The 13,724-nt window shown below is 35.7% G+C and overlaps 1 protein-coding gene across 4 annotated transcripts in view; it reads right to left on the reverse strand.

The window, feature by feature from the left end:
- Positions 1–780: 780 nt before the first annotated feature.
- ZNF292 (zinc finger protein 292) overlaps positions 781–13,724 on the reverse strand; it is a 112,361-nt gene continuing 99,417 nt past the window's right edge. For all 4 annotated transcript variants that reach the window (XM_032275309.1, XM_032275308.1, XM_032275310.1 and 1 more), the window contains one exon: positions 781–9,830. In XM_032275309.1, coding sequence (XP_032131200.1) covers positions 2,673–9,830 — 7,158 coding nt within the window. In that variant the 3' untranslated portion in view covers positions 781–2,672. The remainder of the gene's footprint in view (positions 9,831–13,724) is intronic.

The following is a 13,724-nucleotide window of genomic DNA, read 5'->3' on the forward strand; positions in this document are numbered from 1 at the left end:
AGCAACTGTGACTGCTTACTTAATAAAAATTTGCCTTAAAAATCTGTCTAGCCCTTTAAAATAGTAATGTTGACTATGTTAAATTTAACACTGTTGAAAACTTCAAAAACAATTATATTTCACTTAAGATGATGTATTTTGAGTAACATAATTCTGACCTGCAATACACAAATTTCGGGGTTCAGAAGAGGAAAACCCCCTACTTTTTAATGATAAAACTTTAGGCAAATTTAGGCTGTGGAAGAAACCTCAAGACAATAGGCTGGGGAAAACTATTCCATTAAAAAATATATTTTGATTCTCTTAATGCTTAGGCATTACATTCTATATCAAAATTTACCAACATGCTGTTCTATAAATTCACATTTTTTTTTTACCATAATTTGATTTTATTTGTTTCATGCTAAAAATCTCACTCCCTTATAATTACCTTTACCATACATTACCTGGAATATAAAAATCTTCAATAAATGTTGGCAAACTCTCCCCCATGACATGTAGAACAGAAATGTCTAGTTATAATTTTTCTTAAGCTAATGAGCAAAAGAAAAGCCCAAATACATTGGCATTTTCACTTAACAGTGGCTCACAATTACAATGATCAGAAATAAACCTACTTACTATTATGCTATATACGGCAGTTTTGCCAAGGGCCCACCTTTAAGAGCTAGGTCAACTTCTAAGAAAACTGTATGAAAACATTAAGTTGTTAACAAAAACCTAATTTTAAAATCACTCAAGTTAAATTATTGTTAATTTAGAAAAAAGAAAACCCATGTATTAATCACCCAAAAAACAACCTTTATTTTAATAAATAACAGTGGGCTTACCAAAGGGCAGGGATTTTAATGTGTCAAGTTTTATGCTTATTAGTAGTAAGTCTTAAAGAGGTGAAACGAACTATTCAATAAGACCCAAAAGGCCCTAAAAATAAAATAATACTTTAATAATAAAACTTAAAAAAGAAATTTCCAAAAGAAAATAGTTCACTCCTTGACCATGCTTATTTATTCAGAGTACCAGCGATTTCAGTAAGTGCTTCATTTTTCCTGCAAATCTGATGTTGCACAGGGAATGTACACATTTTCATACCATCACAATATCATCAATATCTCAGGCCAATAATATTGTGAATGCAACTGTTTTATAACAGACACAAAATAAAAAAACCAATGCTACTATTACAGCAAACAGAAACAAAAGTAAATATTGAAAGGATGTTGTCTTTTGTGTCTAGTACTGATTTTAGTTGGACTTTAAATGAAGGCAATCAACTCTCCTGGAATAACCTCTACCTCTGGCTGTGGATCCACAGTATAAATATGGTGAATAAAGCTAAACTGTAAGAGCTAACTATACACTGAATAATCAAAATAATTATAACAACTAATACTGCTCTTGAAGGCCAATCTAATGAAAAAAGTATCATTAGATATGGTAAGAAATACAGACAAATCTGTACAATCTAACATCTATAAACAGTAAAATCAAAACATCCAACTTCCTTATAGAAAGTGTTTTATCTATGTAATTATAAATGTTAAGAACTCTTGTATTTTATAAACACAAGATGGGCTCACTTTGATGATATCAATTTTAAGATTTATAAAAATGTTTAAAAAAATCTTTCCACAAAACTTTATACAGTTTAAAGCTATACACCAATCTATAAATCTCAGAAAATGAAAAACAAAACAAAACAAAAAATCTTTATAAGATCACATGTATAAAACAAGAAATGAAATGTGATTTTATTTAAGGCAATACTGGGCTACTTCACAAATCACCACCTCAAATATTTACACTGCTCCACACTACTAGTTTTCTATCACATTCACAAAGAATTTTTTTTTTAATACCAAATGTTTAAAATCTTCAATGTAGTAAATTCTTTATTCACATTTCCATTATATTTCATGGACTCATTAACTATATCCAATTAGAAGCAATGAAAAAAAAAAACTGTAGCTATAGGAAACTGCTAGAGAATCTGCTTTAATTTCACATGAATACCACCCCAAAATCATGGATGGCAAATTTACAAAGCAGAGCAAAGTGTTGATATAATGTGCCTATTTTGTGAAAAGTAATCTTGATATCATCTTGTAAATAAATGTTCCATGTAAAAATCAATGAACTATGGCAGAGTTTCTGGTTTTAGTTCAAAAAGTTCTTAATTTAAAACAATAAAAGAACAATTTTAAAAACTTCATCGCTTAGTTAAAAATTAAAATTCCAAATATAAATGTGTCATTTAATAGTTTAGACTTACAGACTGCTGGTGGCAGCACATGATTTACAATAATAAATATATACAAAAAAGGTATCTACAAATAAAGAGTACTGTTATACATGAGTAGTGACCTGGTGAAACATACCAATCACACAGATAATTCAGTTTAGTTCATGAAAAGGGCAATTGGGCAATAGAAATTTGAGGTTTAGCTCACTATTTACAATAACTGAAGTAATAATTCTGTTCCTCAAGTCCCATAGGGATAAAAAAAAGTTTTACATGACAAATGTCATGTTTTTCTTTTTTTTTTTTTGGCCAGGTTAATTCATGTCAACAACAACAAAAAAATATAATGAAAGTTTCACAATTCTAGCATGCTTGATGGCTTCCTATTTAAAATAAAATGGTAAATGATGTATTTATAGTACATTAACTATCAGTACTGCCCTCTGCCTGTGGCTTTACCTATACTGACATCTTTCATAATAGACATATCTGGATCATTTGAATGTACTTCAAGTTTTTTCAGACTGACGGTAGGTTTCATTTCCTGAAGTTGCTTTAAGACAAGCTCAGTGCAATCTTTAAGATTCTTGTCTAAAACAATTTTTACATTATCACTGCACTGAAGCTGTGATGGATTGGCAAACTGTACAAAGGTTTCACTTTCTTTACAAGGACATACATGATTTCCACTAGTCACAGCAGTCTTATCAATGTTTTTTCTTGAATTTGAATGGGACCCTTTTTTATTTCCAGTATTTGGATGGTCTTTGTCAGTATTTTTCTTCTGCTTCACTGCAGACTCCTCAAGAAATTTCAGAAATGATACTTCAAATCCCATTGGCTTAAAAGAGCTCCAGTCAAAAGATGCAGGATGCTCCTCAGTGGTTTGAATGGCAACAGCAGTTTCTTCTTCTTTACACACGCTACTTAACTCAGCTGCTGATGCTGGTTCAGCCTGCTCAACTTTCCTTTTTTTATTCTGTGAGACATTTTTTTCTTTATTAACTCTCTTCAAATTACTTGCTTTTTGTCTTTCTGACTGGCAGGGGTTACTTTCCTGAAAATCATTACTTACATTTGAAGAGGTATTAGCTTGGGTCTCTACACTTGTGCTATCTTCATTTATTAATTTTGTAATAAATAATTCTGTTAGTTCATCCATTTCATCTTTTTCATTTTTTTCAACTTCCTTTTGTGGAACTGTAGCTGTTCTTGAATTATCATTGCTCTCTGATACACACGTGTCAGAATCTTTCATATCATTCTTAGCACCTTCTTGCTCAGAAATTTCCTTTACTTGTGAGTTGCAACACCGTTTGAATACAATAAGAAGATTTCGATGTTGTGATGTAAATGCCTTAGATAATTTATGGCACTTATAATGTCTAATTATATTGCTTTCACTTGTAACAACTGAAGTACATCCCTTTATCATACATGGATACTGGGTTACAAATCTGCTTGTACACTCAGACAGGGCATCATTTCTAGCCTTTATAGAATATACATGCTTCCCACGTTTCAGAGAATAAGGCTTATTTTCTTCAATCTGCACAATCTTTGTATTCTTGTTTTCTAAATTATTTTTTTTCTTTCGTTTGGTCTTGGGTATTTTTATTCCTTCCTTTCCACATCTGCTATGTTTTGTCCCCCGATGTTTAGCCTTTGACTTTTCTTGGTTTGCCTTGCTTGACATATTTTCCTGGCCAGGAGTTAATCTTCTTGGACGAATCAAATGAGCTTTATGTTTGTCATTATGCTTGTTAAAAATGTGTCGGAGGAGATTCGACCGAGTTGCATATATACGGTCACAACCTTCACAATCACATTTGTATACACCATCTTCTTCTGTTTTACTTGCCCTTAGTCCAATTCCATGGTCTGCTTCTAGATGAACGACATAGTTCAAATATGTAGTAAATGAAGATTTACACTCCAACTGGTCACATGGAAATTTCCCAACATCCACAGAAGCAGTCATACTTTCAATTTCTTCAGGAGTCATTTCATGAAGTTTCATGTAGTGTTGTATTAGGCCAGTAATTGCTTGGAAAATTCGAGAACAGTCACTTACCTGACATCGAAATTCTTTCAAAGTTTGTTTAGTTTCAGCTTCTTCACTTTCTTTACCAGCTTCACTTTCCTCTTCGACCTCTGCTGAAAACGCAGGTAGATCTGATTTGTGTACAGCCTGGTAATGGAGAATCAAGTTTTGCTGTATCGTAAAGGCAGCAAAGCATCCCTGGTGAACACATCGATAAGGTCTATAAGGACTGTATCTTGTTGGAAACTCAAGGGACTGGGAAACTGGCTTCTTTCTTTTTTTCTCCTCCTTTTCTTTTTTATGCCTCCTAATTTTCCGTCCTTTGGTTTGTGTGTTTGTGGGAGCATTTGTATTATATTGTTCTGAAGTAACTGTAATCACTTGCAAAGAACTTTCTGTTTTGTCAGGACTTTTTTTTTCTACAAGTTGTTTCTCGGAGATCACTGCTACATTACTGTGGGTATTTTGGGTCTCTGCTCTCAATTCTAAAACAGGCTGAGATTCCCTTTTATTTTCCTCTGTCATAGCTAGCTGTTTCTTCACTTGTGTACTTCGTGGGGCCAACACATTTTCACTCTGAGATTTTCTTCCATAAGGCCTTTTTATTTTTAACTTTACCATTTCTTCAGTTGTAAAATGATGCACCAACTGACAGTGTGCCCGAAGGTTAGAATTTCTTGTAAATGTTTTTGTACATGTAGGTACTACACATTTAAAGGGAGCAAATTTCAATTGATTTTTCTTAATTTCAAGAATCATTTCTGGAGTGTATTGATGAATTTTACCATAGTGCTTAAATAGTGCATCCTTTGTCATAGCGCTATAGTTACAGCCTTGATTTTGACACACAAAAGGTTTATTAACTTTCTCATTAAGCTGAATGTTTATCATTTCAGAAACTGGCTGAACAACTGTGACATTTGCAACTGATTTAACAGGCGTGGGACTCAGTGTCACTGATGTATTTATCAGTACACACTGGGTTGCTGGAGTGGATAGATCATTTTCTAATTTTAATTTCTGTAAGCCTTCTAAAATTTCCTGTATTTGATCCTCCTTATGTGATACTTCAGACTGAGGAACATTACTTTTTGTTGGTATGACACTTACAAAGGAGGAAAACTGAGGAGAATCGGGTAATTTGTTGTTTTGCACAGTGTTTACTGAACGAAGCTGAATGTTATAATTTATTTGAGCATTTTGTGATGTTTCACCAGCACCCTGAGATCCAGTTTTTACCTCAAGTATTTGAGAATTCATAGCAGTTTTAATAATTTCAAGAGTCTTTTCAAAGTTTTGTATAACATTATCTTCAGAAATCTGCAAATCAGAATTTATTGAAGTTGTGCATGAATTCAAAGCCATCATTTGGGAATCACCATTTTCAGTTTTTAATGTTAAAGGGGCTAACACTGTATGGGACTCAAGACTGGTTTTGAAATTCTCTTTTACATCAGTCATAAATAACTGATTGTTAACATTATTTAATTTCTGTGTTAGATTTTCCACCAAACTCTGAGGTTCACAACTTGGAATGACATTTGAGTGAAGGTTAGTATTTGGGATCTCAATACTTTTTGCTATGAGTCCCATTGTTGTTAAGTCACTTGTTACCAAGTTTTGGGAAGCGTTAGGTGCAATTAGTGGAGGAGCAACTTTCTTTCTTCTCTTAGAAGCACTGTTTCCCTTTTTATTTAGATGACTGGATCTTGTGTTCTGAGGACCACTTATAACAGAAACACGAGAACTGTTACCAGTAAAATTTTGTGATGGCCCACTAGCATTAGGGAATGAATTAGAACACAAACCATTTTCAACAGTCTTCAGTAGTAAGTCATTCGTTGGAAAAACAGGCAAACTGTTACATTCCTCAATGGAGGATGTTTTGGAGTTTGATGTCCTATCCTGGTTGGTCAGCAGGGTGTTTGGATGGCATACAGTCTGCAACAGGGGTGGCACAGTTGGATTTGGCATCACTGTTGCATTTACTTGTGGTGCTTCGGAGATACAACCTGTTGAAACATGGGAGAGCATTTCAGCACCCTCAAATGTACTGGGAATGCCAGCAGTTTCCAAAGCCTGTTTAATAATTTCACTACCTTCTTGACTAACACTGGTATTAAAGTTAGTCACAGCAGGTCGAGGAAATGTATTTGGTAAAAATGTTGGCGCGCGATTTTCAGCAGCAAGAAGCTGTAGAAATGATGGATCTTTAAAACATGCTTCTGGATTGAAGGTAGATTGTTGTGGCTGCTGCAAATTTACTGCATTTGTGGAGAGAATCATGCTGGCAAGAAGAGAAGGCTGTCCATTACTCTGTAGAAGTTCTTGAGCAATTTCAGCTCCATCCAGTGGTTTACAGTAAGATCGCTTGGATAAGTGCCCACCCAGTGATCTGGGATTAGTAAAAGCCCTGTAACACCTGCTACAGATAAATTTCCCATCTCTGATAATTGCAGGCCATTTAGCCCTTTTGTTGTGCTTGGGTTTTCTTTCCTTCCCATTTGGGCCCCGCCCACGGTCTTTTTTAACTTTTTCAGGTGCAGATTGTTGGGCATTGGTGCTACTAAAGTCATTTGCAACATTCACTTGTGAAGGAAAAACTGCATTTTCACCATTACCCCCCTTTAGAAAGGAGGAATTAGTGTTTCCTTCAATCTGTGAGGAATAATGATTTGTATTATTTTCCAGTTGGGAAAAAACAGAATTAGTCCCACTATCTGCTGGTGAAGGGAAGAGAGACATTGAACTACTTTCTGCAGGTAAAGGAAGGAAAGGATCTGAGCCACTGTCAATATTCAAAGGCAGAACTGTTTTGGTGAGATCTTCCATTTGTGCTGGCAAGGCAGTATTAGACAAATTTTCCATTTGGGAACATAACATACCACCTTGTTCATTTTTATCCTGAGAAGTTATATTTGGATTTATGACACTTTCCATTGAGGGCAACAATGGAGTTGACACACTTGCTAAATGAGTTGGAAAAATGGGAGGTGAGACATGCTGCAACTGGGCCGAACAAGTAGAATTCCCATTGGCTTTGGTCTGTGATGTAAAAAATGCATTATTTGAGCTGTTCACCTGTGGTGGCAAAAAATAAACAAACTTTCCATTATTTGGTGCATTTAAGTTGTTAGCTTTTTGACCTTTTTTATTTTTGCGCTGCATTTTAAATGCAGCATATTGGTCAGGGTGTGCTGTCTTCATGTGTTTCCCAATACTCTGTGAAGAATTATAGGTTCGAGTACATCCTTCAACCTGGCAGCTGAATTTCTGGACTGGCGCTTTTGGAGGCACTGATGGAGTTCCTAGTGAATTACTTAGGTTGGGCTGCGGTGGAACAAATGCAATACTTTCTAATGTCTTAAGAGGTAAATTATAAATACTGGATGATGTTTTAACATTATCTCCACATTCAAATTTGGAAGTTGGTAAACTGTTTTGAAATCCTGCCTGATTTTGCACAGAAAAGGTCATCAAGTTGTTCACTTGTCTTTCTAAGTTTTGTGGGGTAAAGTCACCTATTTTGAGGGTTTCTGAATTCACTAAAGAATTCTGAGTAATCTGGGCTTCATTAAAGCAATCCTGTCCTTTTTTCTCTTGGAAACTTGGATGACACAAATCATTACAAGTATTTTCAACTTGTGTATGTAAGTCTGTAACTAGTGCTTCACCACTGCCTTCCACAGTTGCGTTTTCTTGCTTTCCAAAGTTATCCTCAATCCCCTGATTGAGAGACACCTTAATGGACACAGCTACTTCACTGGATTGAAGCAGAGTAGTAGTAGCAGGGTTTTCCAAACCATTTGACAATGGTCCATTAGCTTGCCTGAGCTCAGAGGGAGAAATCGGGTCTTGTTTGGTCACAGCTGATTCTACTTTGCTTTTATCCCAAGTATCACTTCTATCTGTCAGTAAGCTGTTCTCCATGTTATTTTCTGAAGGAAGCATAGATATTTCTTTCTCAGTATTCTCTGCTGTGTTCTGATTCACTTCAGAAGGCTGAATGGAATCTCCAGATGAATTAAGCTGGGGTTCAGGAGGCAGCACTTTTTCAGGAGGAGTAGTACTGTGATCATCCAGATGCTTTTCCAGCTCACCCTGAGAACGATAAACTTTACCACAACCTGTGAACTTGCAAGTGTACGTATTATAATGTTGTGCTTCATGATCATATAGTAAATAAGCTTCTGAAAAAATTCTTCCACATTTAGGAAACATACATTTTGCTCTAAAGACTTGATGCTCCTTTCGGTGGGTTAAAAGCTCGGCATAACTATTAAAACCAGCCTTACATTTCATCTGTATACAGATATATGGTTTACTGCCACAGTGCATCTGTAAGTGATCATTGAGATGAGTAACACTTACAAAATGCCGTCTACAGTACTGGCAAATAACTTTTTTGCTCTGCATTTCAAGAAAGCGCTTGGCATCTTCATTATCTTTATGCCCCTTTACATGAGCAATTAAATTTTTAAAGTACTTAAAGCCCTTTTTACAAAAAGTTACAGGGCAATTAAATTCATTAACAGGTACTGGTTTCTGGACTGGAATCACTTCTGGCTCATAGGATTTATCTTTGTCATCATTCTCATCATCTGAACCATCATTGTCATTAAACACTATAAAATCTGTTGAATAGAGACTATTTTTTTTTATAGGTCGCTGCTCCTGTTTAGCCACAGTATTAGTCTTCTGATTTTCATTGGTAGTTGTGATCTTCGGAGGTCTTCCCAATCTTCTTAATGGTTTCATAGCTGCTAGTCTCTCTTTACTAGATTGTTTAACATGCAGTGTGACATGAGGGACAAAAGTTTCTTTAGAATTAAAGTTCTTTGCACATATGGGGCAACTATAAATTCCATCTTTGTAATGTTTCTGAGCATGTCGTACTATTCTGTGACCAAGGAATTCTTTGTCACACAACACACAATACTGCATGTAGGCTTGCCAATTTCTAAACCTAGCGGATATAAATCCCCTTTCTCTTAATTGTTTTATCTCTCTCTTCTTCTGCTTTTCATCACCAATGTCTTTAAGAAGGCCAGAATTAGCACCAACTCCACCACAAAGTCCATTCGTAGAAGTTTCTTTACTCTCTTCTTGGTAGTCTACTACTTTTTCATATACTTCACTGTCATTTAGTTCATCTATTGAAGACACAATGGATGCTTCTTCTCCCATTAATGCAAGACATTGTCGTTTCAAGGTTTTCCAATCCCAGAACTCTGGATCAAAGGGCCACTGAGTTTTCAATACAAGTAACAGCTCACAGCGTAGAGAATTTGGTATTGGAAGATTCTCTTCATCATATTTCTGGTCTGGCTGATTATATAACATTTCCACAGCATAATACGCATCTACTGTAGGCTCAATAAGAAATTCACTCAGTTGACAAGCACGTTTAACTTCCAGATCATCAGGCAACAAACATGAAATGGTCTTGCAAATAGATATTTTCACTTCAGTATTTTCTGTAGACTCCAAGCGAAGAGCTTTTACACATAGTTCTATACAGGTAGCAAGTCCAGCCCCTTCAGTCTGTGAAAAAGCAAATAGGAAATGTTAATTTGATCTACACTGATTTGAGAATTTAGTTAAGATTGAGATCTGTTTTTCTCAAATCTTGTAACAGCAACTTATGAAAGGATTCCCCTTCTAAAGCACTGCAGCTCAGTCTTGTATGTGTGTATGTAAAATGAACTGCATAGAATAGCAGAAAATGTGTTAAGTACTGAAAGCTAAGACCAGGGTATGAAATTATTTAATGGCTATGCAAATTTGTAAGTTATTTAACTTTTTTGACCTTTCATATCCCACTTACAGAGGTCAAAATAGCACTTAAACTTCACTAAATTGCTGTATTAAAGGAGATTAAGTATGTGTTATAGTTTGGTATAATGTCTGGCACATACTAAATGATCACTAAATGCCATCCTTATCCTAACTCTTACTACCTGTTTGTATACAATCTATCTGAAATAAAACCCTTCTAATCCAATTATAAAACTGAGAATATCCCCATATTTCCAAACTTATCAGTACTGAAAAAAAATTTTGCTTCTATAAAATAAGGAACTACTCCCTAATAGTGGAGATTCTAGTGCTATCATAAAACTGAGTATCAAATCACCTACCTCATGGCTGGACCAGCTTAAGAATTAGGAGTAGGGATAGACATAGCCCAAAACACTTTTTCTTTTGAATTAGCATCTTGAACTATTACTATCAGATAGCAATAATGAAGGTAAGAGTCATTTGAAAGACACATGGAGTAATGAGACAAAAATGGGTTTGAAAGATCAGAAGGGAACAATGATACATGAGAGGTAGCCACAGGATATGGCCACATTCATTTGAATAAAATATGTATGATACAGGATCAAAAGGCAACAAAGAAAATAAGTAGAGAGAACCGATAGGGTCTGTTATTTTCATAAGTCAAAAAGAGAGTATTTTACTAAAACCGAGGTTTAAACTTGTAGAGCAAAAATATTTTAGTACTTTTTTTTTTTTTTTCTCACATGTCCATTCTCGCTCCTTCTCATCCAACGCTACTATTTTAGTACTTTTAATAAAAAGGAAAAGGAGGCTGGGATACTGAATTGGCCTTGATTTTAGAAAAAGCAAGAGCACAATGACCAAAAAGAAAATGAATAGAAAGAATAGATATGAAGTGTCCTATTTAAAAAATCATAGGCTAGGCTGGGTACAGTGGTTCATCCTTATAATCCAAGCACTTTGGGAGGCTGAGGGAGGTGGATTGTTTAGCTCAGGAGTTCAAGATGCGCCTGGGCAACATAAGGAGACCCCATCTCTACAAAAAGTATAAAAATTAGACAGGCGTCATGGTATTCAGCTGTAGTCCCAGCTACTTGTGGGGCTGAGGAAGGAGATTAGCTTGAAGCTGGAAGGCTGAGGCTGCAGTGAGCAGAGTTGACACCACTGCAATCCAGCCTGGATGACAAAGTAAGACCCTGTCTCCAAAAAAAAAAAAAAAAAAGCTGGACATGGTGGCATGTGCCTGTAATCCTAGCTACTCAGAAGGCTGAGGCAGGAGGATTGCTTGAAATTGGGAATTCGAGGCTGCAATAAGCTAGGACTGCACACTGCACTCCAACCTTGGCAACAGAGCAAGACCCTGTCTCTTAAAAGGAATAATAAAAAAATAAAAAGTGACAGGGAAGAAAGATGGAAAACTGGGAAGGAAGTGGGACCATACAGTGTCTCCAAGTTTCATATAAACTTTTGTATTTTATACTATTCCAAGATAGATTTGTGCCTTAAAGCTTGTACAGTAAAACATTTGCATCTCTTACATGACTTAAGGGGCTGCTAATGGTGAACAATTAGGCCACTACTCTGTTATGATATGCAATATAGAAAAAAATCACGTGTGGTCTTTGAAGCTGCATACTACACACAGGAAGGCACAAAGAAGTCTGGGAAGAATTCAGGGCCAAGTCTACCATAAAGATGATTAAAAATAATACTGAAGGCACATAAAATAACATCAGAAGAACTGGTAAAAGTTCTTACTGGTGAAAGCTCTGAAAAGGGGTGTGATTATCCAAAAATTCAGGAAATGATGGAGAAATAAATGAATTTTAAAAAGGATTTAGAGAGGCTGGGCATGGTGGCTCACACCTGTAATCTCTGCACACTGGGAGGCCAAGTGGGGGGATTGTTGGAGGTCAGGAGTTCAAGATCAGCCTTGCCAACATGATGAAATCCCATCTCTACTAAAAATACAAAAACTTAGCTGGGCATGGTGGTAGGCACCTGTAAACCCAGCTACTCAGGAGGATAAGGCAAGAGAATCACTTGAATCAGGGAGGCAGAGGTTTGCAGTGAGCTGAGATCACGCCACTGCACTCCAGCATGGGCAATCAGAGCTAAACTCTGCCTCAAAGGAATTTCTGTTGGACCTTTTCTCCAGGAATGGCCAAATCTGATTAAAGAATTCTACTTACTGCTCACGAAACATATCTAAAATTATTTAAAAGGGGAATTCCACTGACATTCTATTCTAATCCAGTCTGCAATTGAATTCAGAGGTTCATTTCAATTCATTAAGGGTAAAAAGCTTCAATAAATCTGTTTTAAAAACATTTTCATGTTATAATTAAACCTGAAACCTCACATAATGCCAACAAAAGAAATTATATTTTACAATTTTTATTCTTCTGACCTTTCATTTGTATGTGTACTTGAAAATAAGTGAAAAGGCAAGATTCAAATCGTAAACTGGCTATACAGAATATTTTACTTTTTTTTCTTTTAAATTTTCTTTAGGCAAGGGCTCAGTGTGAAGAAGGTAAGTTTTAAATGTTGAATTTGAATTCACAACAATTTTCTATAAAGACAATGTAACTGATTGGCCCATAAAAATCTACTTAATTCATAACAGTTAATCATAAATACTGATAGCACAAGCTTAAATTTATAAGTCATGGGAGTAGAAAGCTAAGTGACATGAATTCAGAGGAAGAACAGAAACTCAACCCCTTTCCAAGCACTAGAACAGCAACAGGCACGTTTTGGAAAAAGGAAAGGTCTGTCTTTTGTACCCTCTTCCCATTCCCTTTTCTGTTTCTTTCCTCTGGCTGCCTAGTATCCTTGACCTAAACACACCCAAGGCTTCCATGTTGCTTTTAGCTCCCCATGTAACATCCCATTCAGCCCTTCTCTACCCACTCATAGCATCATGCCTTACCCACTTTTAAAATTCTTTAAATAATTACAATGTATTTCAGAATAAAATATAAACTCAGTGTGGAATACAAAAGCCCTTCACAATTTCATCACTGCCTCATCTGTTCTAGTTTCCTTTATCTTTCCCTCCACTCAAACAAAAAACTGAGCTACCTGTAGTTCCCCAAATATTCCATTCTCTCATTTGTCTTGAAACTACTTTACGTGCCTTTTCTGTGACTAAAACACTTTCTCTTCCCTCTTTAGTCATTACTAATTGAGTAACAGAAATAGACAAGTGGGTTTTTATGGCTCACTTCTTTTATTCATTCAGCACCTACTTCTTACCAGGCACTTCGCTAAGGAACATACTCTCACCAGTATCAAGATTCCACTCTAACAGAAAGATCCACTTAATATTGCTATTGGCTGTGAGTTTCCATCAATGACTACAAAATCTTTACGGACAGGGATATATTTTTCAACAAAGAGTGTAGGGAAGAGTATACTTTATGAATAAAAAGATGCCAAGCTATCTGCTCCAATTCCTTTGCAGATCTCAATCAGTATTTAAGACATTAATTATAGTTGTTCTTCAGAATCTGGGGGCACTGGTTCCAGGATTCCTGTGGATACCAAAATCTACAATGCTTAGGTCCCTTATATAAAATGGTATAGTATTTGCATACAAACTATGAACATCCTCTCACATAATTTAAATAATCTCTGTATTACTTAAAA

Source organism: Sapajus apella, unplaced genomic scaffold (assembly GCF_009761245.1).
Source record: "Sapajus apella isolate SASKATOON/1434 unplaced genomic scaffold, GSC_monkey_1.0 scaffold6, whole genome shotgun sequence".
Classification (NCBI taxonomy): domain Eukaryota; kingdom Metazoa; phylum Chordata; class Mammalia; order Primates; family Cebidae; genus Sapajus; species Sapajus apella.